Here is a 17,799-nt window from a genome sequence, read left to right on the forward strand (position 1 = left end):
GCCAAACTGTGAGCGACTGAGATGGGACGATCCAACACAAATGAACAAGACACAGTTCTGAGGATGCAGCGTAGGAAAATGCGCCTGTCCTGAGGCACCCTACAACGTCAGGCCTAGGTGAGGGTGAAAGGAGTAAACGATGCCACAGAACGTGGGGTGCAGCGGGGGACTGTCTGGGCAGAACGGGAGGGGCGGGCACAGACCACCCTAGTCCATGGTCAGTTGCTGTAACAGAATACCATGGGCTGGGCAGCTTACAAGGAAAGAGCTTGATTGAGTTCACGCCTCCAGAGGCTGGGGAAGTCCAAGGGCACAGGACAGCATCTGGCCAGGGCCTTCGCGCTGCACCATGGCAGGTGGGCATGTGCAAAGGAAAGCGGAGCGCAGACTCGTTCTCGTGAGAGCCCACTCTCGCCATAACCCGGGCCATCACCAACCCCTCGGCTGTCTGAGATTGGCCCTGAAGGCCGGCTCCACCCTCAGACCCAGTCGCCTCTCTTTAGGCCCCACCTCCAATGCAGGAATATAGGAAGGAGATTCGCCCAGAAAGAGCGGAGGAGGTCGACAGAGCTGGGGTGGGAAGCTTTAGAAGCTCCGTGTGTTGGTTTTAGAGTGCTAGCTATTTTTGGATGAAAAGAACTTTGAGGGAAACACTAAAGCTGTGTGCTGAGCTTTAAAAAGGTAAAAAGATAAAATGGCTAACAGGGTTAAATCTGATCCACTTATCATGAGAAGAGACGGAGAAGGTTTACACTTTCTCTTTTTCTCTGGCTGACTGGATGATCTGGGCCAACGTCATCCAACTGTGTCTTGTATGTGGTTTTCCAGGGACCCCACTCTGGGGACTCCCTTGGGAAACTGAGGCCACCATTCAGTGCCCAGTGCCCCTCTACACCTGATTAACTCTTCTTGGTTGGTGGTAGTCGTATCTTTTATATATTGAGGTGTGACATGACATTGCATTTGAAAGGGAAAACAACAACAACACGCTTTGTATTGCTTTAAAAGCCACTGATCCAGGATAAGTCTCAGTATGATTCCACCACCTGCAAAGCAAGAGAGAAGGCATCATTGTTCCTGTAGTGGTTATTAGTCAGATGTCATTATGAATGGCATCATCGGTACCACATACATACATGCAAAGTTCATCTTTTGATTTTTGTTTGCTTTTTTTTGATCTTGGGAAAGAAACATTTTCTTTCACCCAGTTTAAGAAATACGTTGGATTTGATCTAGTGCCATGCCGGTGTTCTACTGCAAAGTGTTCTACTGCAAAGTGCTTGTATAATGTATACTCTTGATTTTCATAAGAAACAAATTTTGTGTCAGTATCATTGGACACCTTTGGCAGGCTGCAGGAAGGTGGAGAGGGGAATTTTTATACTCGAGTCAAGATCCTGAAAGAGCAAATGTCCTGTGGACTCTTCTCTCTCCCATCCTGTTGATGCCTTTTGTATTTTCTCTATCCCTTCAGGGAATTCTGGAAATATTCCTGAAACAATTGCCAAGATTGTATAAGCCAATTAGCTCTTGCTGCTAATTTTAATTTTATGTCTAGTTTAGACAATTTGGGAATAGAATTAAAGCTCTTGAGCTATGCTGTCAAAGAAACATAATGCAAGCTACATATATAATTTAAAAATGTCTGATATCCATGTTTAAAAAAGGCAAAAAAGAAATAGATGAAATTGATTTTTATAATTTAACTAATATATCCAAAATATTATCATTCAATATGTAATCCATATAAAAATTGAGATATTTAACTTTCTTCTTTTTCCTATGTAGTCTTAAAAATTCAGCATTTTTAAAGCACACCCAGTTCAGACTAGCCACATCTTAAGTGCTAAGTGCTTATAGGTGACCAGTGGCCACCATTTTGGATGGTGCCGCTCTGGAGGGTCTGTGCATTTTATAGCGCTGAATGCTAATATAAGAAATAAGAATGTGCATGTTCTTTTATTGGGAAGTGACAAAAACTCTCTCCTTGACTAGACTCTAGTCAGGTTCCTACTAGATTATTTTCAACTGGGCCATGTGCTTAAGCAAGCCCTAAAAAGCCTAATTTAGAAAGAATTCTCCTAAGGTGGCGTAGCAAATATCCCTTCTTCTCAATATCTGACCGTAGTCCTTGTCCTGGTAATTCCCCAGATACTGTCTAATCACCCTGGCCTCTCTTCAGCTAGAATCTTGTCAGGTTAGATCAGCAGATTATTGTCCTTTTGTCTTAGTCTGCTTTTTTGTTGCTTTGACCGAATACCTCAGACCGCGTAATTTATAAAGAATAGAGGTTTGTTGATCATGGCTCAGGGGCTGGGAAGTTCAAGAGCGTGAAACTGGCATCTGGTGAAGGAACTTCATGCTGCATCGTAACATGGCAGAGGGTATCACACGGTGAGCCAGAGTCAGTGTGCTAGTTCATGTCTCTCTTCTATTAAAGCCACTAATGCCACCATGGGGGCCCTGAGTTGATGACGTTGATCTTAGTTACCTCCCAAAGGTCACAGCTCCATCTGTCATCAACATATGAATTTGAGAACTTTGGGGGGATAGCACCTAACCTCTTAGTAATTTTCCATACATCAACCCATGAGCCTTCCTGCTAGGGTTGCCAGCCAGAGGACCCCTTCTGCAACTCCCTCAGCCACCCTACTTCTTGGCTATCAACTCCCACATTCCTGGCTGTAGAATTGAGACCCGTTTCCCTTCTGCTGCAAAACCCCATGGTGTCATCGTCTCAGCTGTCCACCTTTCCAATCTTCAATAACTTTTCTTTAATAGAAGCTGTCCCCAAGGACCATATAGTGGGTGTGGCCTAGCAGACTGTGATAGACCCCTGGGTGTGGGTCCTGCAGCCACCACTTCCCAACGGGGTGAATTTGGGCAAGGTGCTCAACCTGTCCCTGCACCAGGGGCCCATGGGGTGCTCGCCTGTTGCAGGCCAAGCGCTTTGTGCGGAGCTAAGGGCAAGCACTGGCGTGCTGCTGTTCTTGTTATTTTCAGTATTATTGAAGATTTGCTGTCAGTGTCTCCTGGCTGAATGCTGGGCTGATGGGTCACTTCAAATTCTGAGTAGCCATCAGTTGGTCAACCTTTCTGAAAAGGCCTCTAGAGGAACATTAGTTGAAAATCCCTGATATCAGTATATTCAGAGTTAACAAACTCTGCTACCACCCCCCAGTCCCCAGTAGGCCTTGGACATTCTGGACCGACTCTCCTCAGGGCTGTGCCTCAGGTTAGGATGTGAGGCGACTGCAGAAGGGCCCTTGTTCTCACAGTGAATCGGTGACTCTCAATCCTGTGTTCACAGCCCTCAGGCCTGTGGTCCATGAGGTCAGAACCAGACAACAGACTAGCTCACGAGGTGGTGACCTCTGAAAAAGGTCATGCAGTGCCCAGCAAAGTCAGCAGCTGGTGGCAGGCGTGCCACAGGGTGAGAGCAGAGGTCCTTCCTGTTGGATGTGGGCATCTTGAGGTGCTTATGGCTGAGTTCAGGGAGGTCCCCTCTGTTCTCTAGGCCCTGTCCATGCTCACCTCCCCCTCAGAGGCTGCAACCAGGTGAGCTCTGAGTGCACCTGTGCAACATGCTTCTCCATCAGAGGTGTGGCCCGGACCTGGGGCCTGGCAGACACCTGTCTTCAAGGTAATCTCCAGGAACTTCATGGAGGTGTAGTTTTGGATAAGAACAGCTCTAGAAGATTCCATGCAATCTCTGCCCCTCAGTGCTCAAGATTCCCAGGCCTGTCCCTTGCAGTCAAAGGGATGTCCTGGAGCTTGGCTTGGATCAGCTTTCCTGCCTCGAGGCTGCTGGCCAGCAGGATCCCTTCTGGACTCCCTCGGGAGTCACCTCCAGATGCTTTCATTGTTGTCGTTTTGACTGGGGATTGAACCCAGGCCCACACGTGCTAGGTGAGCATGCTCCACCCTGAGATGCATTCCCCCTCCCACCCCTCTGTATTTTGAGACAGTGTCTTACTAAGTTGCCCAGGCCGCTTGACCTTGCGGTCCTCCTGCCTCAGCCTCCTGAGTCACAGGAATTATAGGTGCATGCCACCATGCCTGGCTGGAATTCCTGCCTAGGTCCCTCGGGGCTTGAGTACCTTGAACACCATGCCCTGCTTTATCTCCCATCCCTTTATCTCAGATCTGCCCCTGGTGGTCCTGCACAGCAGATTGGACCATTCTCTGCAAGAGCCACTAAATATCTGACTGGAACTCGTGTGTACTACTGTCTTCTCTCTAAGTTCTTAGTATCAAAGTCGTCACCTTTGTGATCTGATTCTTCATTCTGGATCTTTTCTACAGCACACACCTTAAAGATTTTGATAACCAAAAATCAGCCAACCAACCAAACAAAGAAATACCACAAGAGAACACTGGCTACATAGAGATCATCATCAGGAATGGGTCTCACCACTGTGGGGACCAGGCGAGGGGCGTCTGTCCTTTCTCTCACACCTGATGTTGAACCTGCCTTGTGACCTGGAGTGGAAGTCTGTGTCCTTTTTCTTTTAATGATTGTGGCCTGTACTTTCAGGGAAATAGTTTAGTTAGGATTAATTTGGGGTGTGAGTCCAGTAGTCCCCCTTATCCATGGGGATACGCTCTGAGGCTGCAGTGGACCCTGGAGCTGAGCCTCGCGGTGGACCCTGCGTGTTCTAGTACCAGTGATAAAGCTTAATTTATAACTTAGGTGTAGTAAGAGACTGATGGCAGTAATTTACCCTGGATCTTATCAACCTCAACATATAGTTTTTTTCCGCCTTATTAGACCAAGAACTTACTCTTTCCCTTCAAAGGAAGCGCTTTGCTCCTTCTTTGGCATATCTGGAAAGCCACCATTTCTGCTCTCATGCTCTGGGGCCACTATTAAGTGAAACAGGGGTTTCTTGGACACAAGCCCTGCAGTTGCCTCAACAGTCGATCTGATGTCCAGGACGCTCTTAGGTGGGTAATGGGTCTATGCAGCACAGACATGCTGGAGCGAGTTTTGGTTCAGGTCCTGGGTGGGCCAGGGCCAGGACGGTTAGGACACTGTGAGATAAAACTTAAAAGTTATTTATTTCTAGAAATTTCCATTTAACATTTTAAACCAGTGGTTAAATTCAGGTAACCGAAACCATGGAAAGCAAAACTGGCCAAGGCAGGACGGCTGTCATGGGCTCTCAAAGCAACAGGCATGTGTGGCCTTATTTCTCTCTCACCTGCCAGTTCAGAGGTAGCGTGCGGTCTGTGACTGATGGTTATCCTCCATATCCATCACCCCCGGTGTCTTTTCTTTTGAGCTCTGCCATGCTTGGGTCCCCATCACAGAAGTCATCTTTTGCCCACAGTGGCTTCTGAGGATCCAGCCATCATGTCTGCATTCTGTCTATCAGGACAATGGAAGAGGTGAAGGAGATGAAGCAGACATTCTTTAAGGAAGATTCCAGGAGTCGCCTAATGTTTCTAACAGCCCTTCAGTCAAAACTCCATCTCAAGGCCTTACTTGGCTCAAACAAGGCTGGGAAATCTAGTCTTTATTCTGGAAGACCATGCATACAGCTGAAAACCGAGATTCCATTAACTGGCAAAATTGGGATGGGATGTGAGTACACCCTGTCTGTACAAAAGCTTCAGCAGTTGACTGTTCACTGCTCATATTGCTCTTTGACTTATAAGAGAGGGAGGGTCTGTCCTAGTGTCTCTGATAGAAAGTTACAGATTGTAGAAAAGAAAGAAACAAAACTTCTTAGGCCAGTGATTGTGTGAAGAGGAAAAGGACATCACAAAAAGGAGACATTTAGCTTTGAAATGGCAGTGATTTTTCTTAGACCATGCTGTATGATAAAATTGCAAAGAAAGATTTAAAAATTCCATTTAAAGTACATTACTAAAATCAAATGCACACACATTTGTTGAGAGTGTAGATACAAGAAAATGTAAGCCGTGGAAGTGTGTGCACGTGGGCTTTGGCTGGAGCACGTGGGCTCTGCTGGCTCTTTTTTCTGGAGGAGGGAAAGAGCACTCAGTTAAGGGACGGTGAACCTGGGGACTGCTGGCTGTTGCCAGAGGGTCACCTAACTTAGCTGAGCACAGCTTCAGCTCTGAATATCTCGGTGATGGCGTCAGTGGGCTTTGGAGCTTTTCAAATTCTGAATGTCCACTGGGTGTCAGGTCTGCAGGGCGAGGGAGTCCCTAGCACCTCAGTCCCCAGCAGGACAGAAGGTGGTGTCCGTGTGCGGAAGTCACGTGTGGTGCCTTGGTGGGAACATGCGGCAATCTCACGGCTACGCTGGGTTTTGTTACCTCGTCCTTGTGAATTTTAGCAGTCACCACAGATACGCCAAAAGGGGAATTTGTGGTTGGAGCAAGCGATATTGAAATGTGTGGAGTGCTGCAGGGAAACGTAGTGACTAGTTTGTGGTGATAATACCACTTCACCAGTCACAGCACTGATCCATGAGTGGAGTCCAGTTCTGTAGCATGCAGGAGCTAAGTTCCAGTTAGATTCAGAAGTGGAAAATAGGAGCTTAAGAGAAAGATGAGATAAAATTAAGGGGATAGATTGATCGGACAGAGATAATACAATCAGTCTTCTATGCTGTTAAGATTAAATGCAAGTGTCAAAATGTCATCATGGATAATATTTCAGTACTTCATATTTTAAATTCTTTAACCCCCTAGATTTCTAACAACATAGCACATTGCTTTGTGTCTAGGAGGCTCCGCCTGCTTTGCCCTCACTTGCAGAATTCTAAAGGTGCCTGTGTCTGGGTTCCACAGTTGTCGGTGCACCTACGGGACCTGGATGTTGAAGGGTCTGAAGCATTGGGTCTTGTGTGAAATATGAAACCCTTTAAACAAGTCTCTAAGTTTGATGTGCATAGCTCACAAAATGGCTAATATTATCCAAAATAAATTAGATAATCATATTATTTGTTGTGACTTTTTAATTCTTTAAATGATCAAGAAAGCCACTTTGAGGAATATACCATGTAAAATATGCAGTTAAGAGAAGTATCTTGCTAGGTTTAGCAATAACATGAAAAAAGGAAAAAGTATATTATTTTCTAATAACTAGGTCTTCCTTTCTGCCTCCCTAATGTTCCCAATCAGAAAAAGAGAAAATGGTTCCAAGGTTTTAGCTGATTCTTTCAGGATGATTCCTAAAGACATCTCAGTAATATTTTGACTGGCTTTTTGGAAGCAAGAAGCTTTGAAGTGATTTTTACCTTCCTCTTTTCAACAGTCAGCACAGGAGAGTGGCAGTGATCTGAGAGCCCGCTGTAGTGTGGACGCAGGTCAGACAAACACCCTGACCCGCGGCCAGCTGTGTGTCCGGCTGCCCCCTGACCACCGGGCAGGCTGTGGGGTAGGCCCTGTGCCCACACAGCCACATCGCCTGGGATCCCTGCTTACTCTGAGTTGAGCAATCTCAATGACCCAAAGAAAGGTTTTCTTGCAAAACAATATCCCTCAAAACCCAGTTGCTCAACGGACTTTGCTTTTTCCTTTTGCGCCGGGATCCATCCTGCTGGGCGGCAGTCAAGCGCCTGCTGACACAGGTGCAGCTTGTTCCTCCTCCGCTCTCCGACTCCCTCCTGTGACTGGAAGGAGGAGGCCTGCTCGCCCAGGGTAAAGTTGCAAGCGCCTGGCGGCCACTCTGCCTTTGGTGGGTGCCCAGTCACGCCAGGAAAAAAAAAAAGAGAGAGGGCAGGCTGGCCTCGGTGAAGTCATCCCGTACGGGTGTGACACCTCCTCACACGACTCGGGGAAAATGCTGGGCGCTGGGCAGTGCTTGCTCCCAGCTGCCTGTCCCGGTGCTGGAGTGAGAGGTGACCTCTTTATTTTTAGAAGGGGGCTGTCATAATAACCCCGCGCTTAGCTTCATTCAAGGCAGGTGGCAGCACTTTGGAAGTTTGTAAACACCAACTTTCTGAATAAGGGAGGAGCGCTTTTTTTCCAAAAAGGAGAGAGCTTCGCTCCTGGGGCTCTCCCCTCCGGATCCTCCCTGGAAAAGACCCTCCTGTTCGGCCTCCCTGCCGTGGCAAGCACCTGTGACGCTGTGCCACTCTAAAAAGGGCAGAAATGCCTGAAAATGAGGACTTTGGACCAGGCAAAAGGTAATTACAGTTTACACTTATTTTTTCTGGGGTGTTTCATTTGCTATTTTTTATCTTAGAACTATTATGACTAGTTTAAAAGGTGCTTTAAATGAAAATATTTTAAAAATTAGGAATGCCATTCCTTAATCCCAGGAAACTGAATTTCCTTTGGAATATACTAGCCCTAGTGAGACAAAATCAACCTAAGGTACTCTTAGAAACATGCAAAGAAGGAATGAATGGCCGGAAATTAAAAAAAAAACCAAAACATAGTTTCCCTGCATACAAAGTAAAGTCTACTTGAGTTTTTTGATGTTTCATTTTTAACATGAGATGATAGTTTTTGGACATCTAAACTTGTGAACAGGTTTTTCAATATTTGCATTTTTAAAACTTGCCGGGCAGTTTTAAAAGTCAAATATTGGGACAATTTTGTAATTTTCATATTTCAGAACTATTTTATTAACCACAGTTCTTATCTTTGGGAGTGCGCTAGGTTAGGCCTTTGGGCACTACATTAATTGTTATTAGTGTTTATTACTATCTACTTCTAAGAAATGGGGAACACAGAAGGCAGTTAATTCCTACTAATCTGAGCCTGTGTCCCAGTGGAAAGTCTCCATTTTAGCTCCATTGCTGGTAACAAAATTTGTATAAATCAGGTTGAAGACCTCACTGGATTTCTAGTTGGGGTCATTAACTTGTGGATATAAAGAAGTAGAAAGAAACTTAGAAAGGGATCATTGATGATTTTATTACCAAATAAAGTAAGTGGAAACTGGTAACCCTCTAAAAGCAAGAGTACCAAACTGTACATTTGAAAGCATGGTTGTGGGGCTTGGGGGGGTCAGTTTGTGTATAGTGATTATAATCAATAGTAATGACACTCTTAAAAGTTACCTTTTCTCTTTAGTTTTCTATTTTCCAAATTCCTTTTCAGCCATGAAAAGGGACATTAAGTTGGCATTTAATTGAACCGCGAGAAACAATTTTCTAAATAAAATGAGACATTAAATCAGGTACTTGAAGATGACCTTTATAAAAAGTGCCGGGAGAGATATATGGATTAGACAACTAGTTAAGAGAAACATTTTCAGAGAAGGTCAAGTGTCAGTGTTGGTTTCCAGGTGACTGGGATCCACAGGTCTTGTGTATACTCTCTCCTTGTCAGCTTTACGTTTCTGAAAGCAAGACTTTCTCTTTTCTCTTGGCACCTGGGTGTCCCCACCACCTCTCTGTGTACAGTTTTACACACAATAGGCTTTTTAAACACATGCTTGTCGAATAGGGATATATTTATAAGCTATTTTATACCTGCAGTACCTATCTGGGCACCTGATCTCTCTAGGATTGGGGGAGGAGAGATCTGGCAGAAATGTAATAAGGATGGCTTTGATGGAATGCAACATTAACCATTGAAAAGTAATTAATTGTAGGCAGTAAATATTTTGAACTGACAGGTTTTGGTATCAACTAAACAGACATAATTTTTTTCTAAGAACGTTTTACTGGTTAAAAAGAATAAAGAGAGAATGAGGACAGTGTATAAATATATACAGACATAAATATGTATTGTACACACAGACAGTGAATTGTTATCACTAATTCTATATTTGAGGAAAAGTGGATGCTCCCTCTCACTCCTTTGAGGTAGAATACCTCTGCCCCCCACTTTTTATTTTTTTGAGGTAACTTTCAGCTCGTAACAGTTGGTGATTCTTATACTCGGCTTTACCTCATATATTTGTTTGTTTCCTATCTGTTCAGAAAGAAAGGGCATTCTGGATGGGGAGAGTTTAGAGCCAGGCCAGAAATTAAATATTTGCAATTGAGAGTGAATTTTACTCTTGCTAAATTTAAGATGAAATGCCTGTGGACAAGTCCTTTGGTGCCGTGTCTAAAAGAGAAATTGCTATTATAAGTCATGAATCTGCTGACAAAACGTGTTCTCAGAGCTTGATTGCAGCAGGTCCTAATTGACTCTCACATTAAGGCTTATTCATGTTACTTGGGTCTCATTTTGGAATGTGGTACCCTAGGTTGCTCCATAACTGTCAGTGAGCTAAATCTGAGCTGGTCTTTAGAAAAAATCAGTGGAATCCGAATGACGGAGAGCCTCATTAGTGTACCGGGGTGTGTGCCTCAGGCGTCCCTGGTGCCCACTGCTTGGTTCAAGGTGCCATTTTATACTCACCAGATGGACAACAGCTGCCTGGGGCACAGGGGCAGGCAGGGGAGAGACCCTCCTCCCTGCCGTTTGTCTTCTACAAGTAGTGAACATGTTGGTAAGAACCTGAGGACTGTGCCATTTCCAAGGTCAAGAGCTGAAGGGAGAGGGCAAGAAAGCCATGCTGAAGCAGGCGCAGGAAGGCACAGACCCAGGCAGGAAGCACTGGGGCCAGAGCAGAAACAAACAACCCAGGGCAGCGACTGGAAAGCAGACAAGATCAGGGAATAGAGGGAGATCATCCCTGGCCTGAGGCCTGAGTGGCTCCATGTCCCACTTCACTTTGGGTTGAATCTTGGAGCAGCAGCCACATGGCTTTCTGAGAGGCCTTGATAGCCCAGGCGAGAGGGCTGTGGGTGGGTGGGACATTCCCTGTTCCAGGTGTCCAGAGGGAGATGGGCCTGCACCAGGACTGAGCCCTTCATGTGGCTGTCGCGGAAGCACTTTGATAGCAGAGGACTCTGTTCACACAATGGTCTGTTCACTGGGTATGATCAGGCTTGAATCCAAGCCAGTTGCTGTGTAGGTGATAGGGTCATGGGTTAGGTCCCTGCTGTCATGGAGCATGCAGCCTGAGTGTGGGAGACAGCCACAAAGTAGAAAAATTAACAAGCGTACTTTAAAAAAAGTTAACAACAACAGAAAGTTAACAAGCGTACTTCCATGGTAAGGACTGAGGAAATGAAATTTAAAATGGAGAGTACCTGGCGTGTGGGGCTGGGGGCGGGGCCTGGCCCAAAGCAAAATAGTGCTAATTCAGGACTGTGACACATCGGTATTTAACTTGTCATATAATGAGTTTGAAAAGGATCTACAGTTGCAACTTTGTGACATTGATTTCTGTGCTCTGGAGTGGTGAGGTGGTCAAGTACCGGTGGAGTTCCTGGTTCCAGGAAGTGTTTTGGATTTTGGATGTTTTCCGTTCTGAAATATTTGCATAAGGAGATGTTTTGGGATGGAAACCAAGTCTAAACACAAAATTCATTTTAGAAAGCAAATCTGAACATGAGATCCATTTATGTTTCATATGCATCTTATACACATAGCCTGAAATAAGTTTTACAGGATGTTTGAGTGTGACTGTGTTTTGATGGTGACTTGTTACAAATGAGGTCACATGTGCAAGGTTCCACATGTGGCATCATGTTATTGCTCAACATACTTTGGATTTTGGAGCACTTCAGGTTTCAGATTTTTGACTTAGGGTGCTCAGCTCGCTTTTGCTTCTGGATACATGCAGGATTTTTGTATTTAAGCAATTGCATTGGATTTTATTCTCTGAAGTTTTGAAGAAATCATTGTAAGCATGCTCTGTAATCCAGATGTTTTACTAATTCAGATTAGCTGGATTGTGGGTTTAATTTTAAATCATTGGTGAGGCCTAGCCTATGATAATACCATTTCTTTACAGAGCAGGGTGAGGATGAGGATCACCTCACATGGACACATGAGCAGAGAGCCCTGGCTCAAACTTTTTGCACCTTTGCCTTTGGTCAGGTGCGTTCCTGTGAGCATGTGTATTCACCTTTTATGTGTCTGAAACGTGTCTATGCTGCCTGTTTTGGAAATAGAGAAATAAAACAGATGAACAAAGGCCTCACAGCATTGAGTGAAGGAGTTAAGATCTGAAGGCAAGTGCCCACTCCTGCGTGTGTGCCTTGGACAGGTGTATGATCATTATGTAGTGGGGATGCACTAGGGTGGGTTTAACATTCAGAAACAGCCCGTGTAGGCTCCGAATTGTCAGTATGGTTAATGCACAGGAATTGTCAGTATGGTTGATGGAGATAAGTGGAAGAGGTACACACAAGCCTTCCCTCTGGGCCCTGTAGGAGTGGGGTGCTGGTAAAGGTTCAACTACCAGCTCTGTGGAGGAGGGAAGCTCTGATCTGTAGCATCAGCACTGGCTGATTCTTGTGCTGTAATTCCTGCACTGTGGTCAATTTCAAGCCACCCACGTGAGGTCACTGGAAGTAGAGTTGGCAAGAGAATTGCCTGTTGCCTCTCATGAGCCTATGGAGGTCATACAAGTGATTGTAGGCCAAGATAAGAGTTTAGTTCTAAAATGCTGTCTTCTTCATTTATATATCCCTAAGCCATCTGTGTTAGTCAGCTTTCCATAACTATGACAGAATACCTGAGAAAAATCAACCTAGAGGAGGAAAGATTTATTTTGACTTCGTAGTTTCAGTCCATATCTGGGCTGATTCCATTGTTTCCGGGCCTGTGGTGAGGCAGGGCATCATGGCAGAATGGTATGGTAGAACAAAGGTGATCACATCATGGCAGTTAGGAAGCAGCAGGGGAGATGGAGATGGAGAGAGGGAGAGGGGAGGGGCCAGGAACAGGACGTAGTCCTGAAGGGCATGCTCCATTCAGCTAGGTCACACGTCTTACATGTCCACCACTTCCCAGTGGCCCATTTAGCTGTGAATCCATCAGTGCACTAATCCATAACTATCATAGGCATTCAATGAAGGTTTGTTGAAGGAATTAATGATTTATTTTTCTTCCCCTTTCCCACGTAGTCATGGGAAATGTCTGTTAGTCATGGAAACTGTTTATCACTTTTGAAATCCTGCTTCGAGCCAGCTGGGTTAATATTTGAAATTGATTAAGAACACATAGAACAATGCGATCTGTCCTTGTTGCAAAGAGAGTTTGTTTTACAAACTCTCTGGTTAACATGCAGATTGCTCCCTAAACCGATACAGCACCCCAGGAAGTTCTGGGCACACACACCATTGGTAGAGCCGATCTCTGTCCTATAAGCTCCCGGCACCTGATTCTTTGCTGTCTTCCCCAAACTGTGATGCAGGTGTCTTTAGCTCACAATACCGAAGGGGCACTGCGGCTGCTGAGGGTGGGCCGTGGGCGGTTGTCTCCTGGTGACTGATAGAGCAAAACCCCAATGTGTGGGTGTCCTCTCACCCCCTGCCTTGGCCCTTTATGGCAAATTGGTGTCTGAATCCATTCGGTGGTCTTGCTACTTCTCCACACTGTGCTAATCTGGGTCCTACAGAAGGCATGGGGGTGTGAAGCCTGGCTGAGGGGCGATCTCATATACTCATATTCAAGTATTTAAAAACAACATCCCACTAAACAATTTTCTCACTATAGGGTATTATAGCTGTTCATTTGGGGAGATAAAAATGGCACCAGGAAGAAAATAAAACAGAAAAGATTAAGTGTAATCTATTATCCTAAAAAACCAGTTATATTGTCATTGTGTTTCAGTCAGCTTTTTCGCTGCTGTGGCTAAATGGCTCGACCAGCACAGCTATAAAGGAGGAAAGGTTTATTTGAGGGCTCATGGTTTCAGAGGTCTTAGTCCAAAGGAGGCTGACTCCATTGCTCCGGGCTCAAGGTGAGGTAGAACATGGCAGGAGAGGTGTTGGAGGGAAGCAGCTCACATCATGGCGATCAGGAAGGAGGCGGGGGAGAGGGAGAGAGGGAGAGAGTGAGACTCTCACAGCCCAGTCATTTCTCCTCTGAACCTTCCTGTATCGTCTCACGTGTGAGCTTCTGGGGGACACCTGACATCCAAACCATAACATATTGTCTTCTAGTACTTCTTGGATGTGTTTTCTTGACAAAGTTATAAGTAAATGGTCCATGTATTTTTTTTTATGCTGCTTTTTACTCTCATCAGCATTTCCCAGGGGCATTTAAACATCTCAAAAGTATTTTTTAAAATTCCTACTGAAATATTTTATTCTTTGGATTTGCCCACATTTATCAATCATTATTATTGAAAATAATTTTGCCATTCATAAACGTGAGTGGGGCACAGTACTGAATTTTCTTCCTTCGAGTGAAACGAGTTCTTAGGGACTGGACTCCACAGCTGGCACAGCCTGGGTCCCACCGTGTTCTGTTGGCCAAGGGGCCCCGATTTGAGGGGTGGGGACACAGAGCCCACCTTCTCTTGGAAAGATTGTCAAAGAATCTGGGGGCTTTGTCCTATAACTAATAGACTAGAAATGCTTAATTAATATTTGTTGTTATAAAATTTTACAAGTTATCAGAAAAGATAAAAGTGTGCATCCGGCTGGCTCTGCTCTGGGAAAAATTGCAGGCCTTGACCTTTCGCCCCACTGTGGCGATGCCCCAGTGATCTAGTCTCTTGATGAATAAGCTCATTTACGTAGAATGACTCTGTGGTTCATTGAATTCACATCTTTAAGCTTCAACACTTAACAATTTTAACCATTCTCCAGGGTGACCACTGGCTTGGGCTTTGGGATAATACAAAGCTGTTTCAATCCTGTTCACCACGTATTAGCTGGGTGGCCATGGGCAAGTGACTTAACCTCTCCAAATTTCATTTTGTTATCAGTGAAACAGGGATAATAATTCCTGTTTCGAGGTTTGTTTTGCAGTTTAAATATGGCACATCACATTAAATATTTAGTTTAGCGAATGGCTCCTTCTTGAGCCCTCAGAAGTAGTAACTCTTGATATATCAGTGATACATCTCCTTGAGCAATGCAGAATAGGCCACTTTTGAGTGAAAACAGCTCAGCCCTCTGGGGTCTCATCCGTGTGCTTACCTGGGCACACAGGGAAGATCCTCAGCATGTCCCAGGAAAGCAGGGAGCTGAAACCGTAAACCTCTGTTCTTGTGTTCCTGTGAAAGAAAATTTAAAGTCAGACACCAAAAGCCATGCAAGAGAACTTTAAGAGAATGTGAGGTGAGAGTAAAGCAAAAGCAAAGTGAGGCTTCAGCAGAGAGCATTCTCGAGAGAGAGTGGATGGTCTCTGAGCAGAGAAGGACAAAGGAGACAGCGCTTCTCCAAATTCATCGCTGTCTGATGTTTACCAGCAGAACTGGGGACGGCCTTCTGTAGTCTTTGCCGATCAGGTGTTCCACTCCTCCTCCATGTTGGGCGGTGGAGTTTTTGACCTTCGTTTGTCCTCTCCGGAACTGTCGTGACCATCCTATTTAGAGGGGCTTCATCTACAAGTCAGTCCCATGTCAGTGTGGGCACTGGGGTCAGTAGCTGGTCAGAAGTTCCCTTAGTGCACCTGTGCTACTAAAGGACTGTTCCTTCCCAGACAGGTGGGGACACGTATAGCTGGAATTCCTACCTTCGCAGCAGCCTCATGGACCTGTCAAGATTTAGTCCCCTGAATTCTTTGCTCTTGACGTGTTTCCCAAACAGCTCCCTTGCTTTTGTTTGTTTTCTACAGATTAACTGCCACCATTTGATTTCTCATCCACTCTTAAGATAGTTTCAAGAGGGACCCTGAAGTTATTTAAAGACCACCTGTGACCAGCCATACATGTCACGGCTCACTGCTGGCTACCCGCTAACAAGTGCTGCACCTGCCCCTCTCTAGGTGGTGGTCTCACCTCGGGATGGAGGCAGAGTTACCTGAAACTCACACCCTGAACAGCTCTGAGGAGTGCTGCTGGTTGGTCTAGTCTGGATGGTCTGTCTGTGTGCTCTTCATGTGTGGAGTAGGGCTGCGGGAAGTGAGTTCGGCTGCCCTCGTTTTGACCATCCCTAGGATGGCTTAGCCCGTGTGAGGTTGGTGTTGTGCTGAGCTGTGCCGAGTGACTGAGGTCCAGGGGTGTGTTCCAGGACACAGGAAGATGCCAAGTCTCTCATAAAAATGATGTGTTTGTATAGAACATCTGGGCTCCCTCCCTTCTACTGTCAGTCATCTGGTTCACTTAGAATACCTAAGGCAATGTAAACACTATGGAAATAGTTGTGCTGTGTTGTTTAGGGAATAATGACAGTGAGAAAGTCTGCTCCTGTTCAGTACAGTTGCAACTTAAACAGAATATTCTTAATCTAAAGTGGGTCAGCTCTCTGGATGCAGAGCCTACGGAGATGAAGGGCTGCCTGCATTGACCCCCTTCTGTGGGAAAGCGAGGAAGCCCACCCAGTGCTTCTCACAGGGAGGTGAGGGTCCACAGGAGAAAAGTCAGGCCCAGAACATGGAAGCGTCTCTTCCACAGTTGGTTGGTTGTTTCCACTGTGAATCTTCCAGATGGTCATATTTCCATCTCTGAGTCATTTGGAGGTTTGGTGCTAAACATACAACTCCCCTCCTAGCAAGTGAGCAGGACTTTCTGGAACGTGCCTCTGGATGCTCTTCTTCCATGTGGCTTTAAGATTGTCTTTGCCTTCTGACCACTAGCCAGGCCCTGGCCTCAAGCAGTTGACCCTGGTTCTTTTCCTGGCTGACAGGGTGTCATGTCGCATGTTGCCCAAATGAGTCTTGTGGCCAGGAGAGTAGCCTGGGACATACACAAACTAATGGTTTGGGAGGAGATGAGTGTCCCATTTGCCTAGATTTTAAACTTCAGACTTGGGGACCAAAAGGAATTCAGTTCTAGAGGTCTGTGAAGGGTTGGAGATGCCGGGAAAGAAGTGCAGTACCTCAGTTTTGTGTTTGAAAATGTCAGGCCTCAGCACCAGCAGAAGGGCATGGAAGGCCACCTTGGACGTTGGTATTTTCTTCAGCAATTGAACTTCTCTTTCAACTCGAATCCGGCGAGTGGTTCGTTTCTCTGGTGGTAGGCCCCGCAGCCTTCGTTCTTACTGCATCATGAAAGCCAGGCGAGACCTTCAGGCACGAATGCGTTTTAAAACTCTGCTTCTGTGTTTTTTCTTCCTCTGCTTTACAGTTGTTCTTGTGGAAACACCAGCAGACTCTGAATGGGAAAACAAAACTGGCCTCGCCTGGTGCGGGAGTACTGGGCTCGGTCTTGGGTCCTCTGTGAGAAGTGACTGCTGTAAGATGAAACCAGGCGGCACAGTCTGCCGCACAGGCTCCACCTGCGACTTTCTAATTTCTCGTGTACACTCTTGCTCACCCTCAGGACCTCTCATCATCCTCTCCCTGGTCCCCTCTCACCATCACACCAGCGAACTGCCTCTCAAACCCACGGCCCTACCCTCATGGAGTTCCAGATTGGCAAAGGCAAGGGGTGCGACCTGGATGTAGCAACACACCGCAGTACACCTAGGTCACAGAGCGTCCTGATGAGAAATCAGGAAACCCTGGGCAGGGATGTCCCAACTTTCCTGGAGACACAAGGTACCTGGTGCCTGAGAGGACAGTTGTGTTGCCCTGCTCCGTGTGGACCAGACTGCCCTGTCATCAGGGACACAGGTGGAGAGATACTCCTGAGGGAGGCTCCGCAGGTCTTCCAGGCTGGCCCAGGCCACCTTCTCTTTCCTGCTTCAGCCTCGTCTTTGCAGAGTTGGCTGCCTTGGGAGTTCTTGTCACCCACTGGGTAAATACCTGAGCGCCATTCAAGATTGGGTTCTGTGGCCTAATAGCATCTAGGGGAGACATCGCCAGACTGCAGAGTCTTTGCCTTAAAAGGGGGGACTGCAGTTGTGAGCGCCTGATGTGGAATGAGGTGATGGGAAAGGTCAGGGCCCAGAATGTACCCTTTGCCTGGCAACTTGTTCTGTGAGGGTTTCTGCACATGCACGTGTTTCATGGGTGGAGACTGGTGCT

General features: G+C 46.0%; 1 protein-coding gene across 2 annotated transcripts in view; it reads left to right on the forward strand.

The window, feature by feature from the left end:
- Positions 1–17,799, forward strand: part of RETREG1 (reticulophagy regulator 1) — a 125,552-nt gene that overhangs the window by 82,356 nt on the left and 25,397 nt on the right. The window contains exon 1 of one of the 2 annotated variants that reach the window (XM_079144592.1): positions 7,104–8,105. The exons of the other annotated variant lie outside the window; for it this stretch is intronic. Coding sequence (XP_079000718.1) covers positions 8,071–8,105 — 35 coding nt within the window. The 5' untranslated portion in view covers positions 7,104–8,070. Of the gene's footprint in view, positions 1–7,103; positions 8,106–17,799 lie in introns of those variants that run through there. 2 annotated transcript variants of the gene reach the window in all.

This window comes from Sciurus vulgaris (assembly GCF_902686455.1).
Source record: "Sciurus vulgaris genome assembly, chromosome: 6".
Lineage (NCBI taxonomy): Eukaryota > Metazoa > Chordata > Mammalia > Rodentia > Sciuridae > Sciurus > Sciurus vulgaris.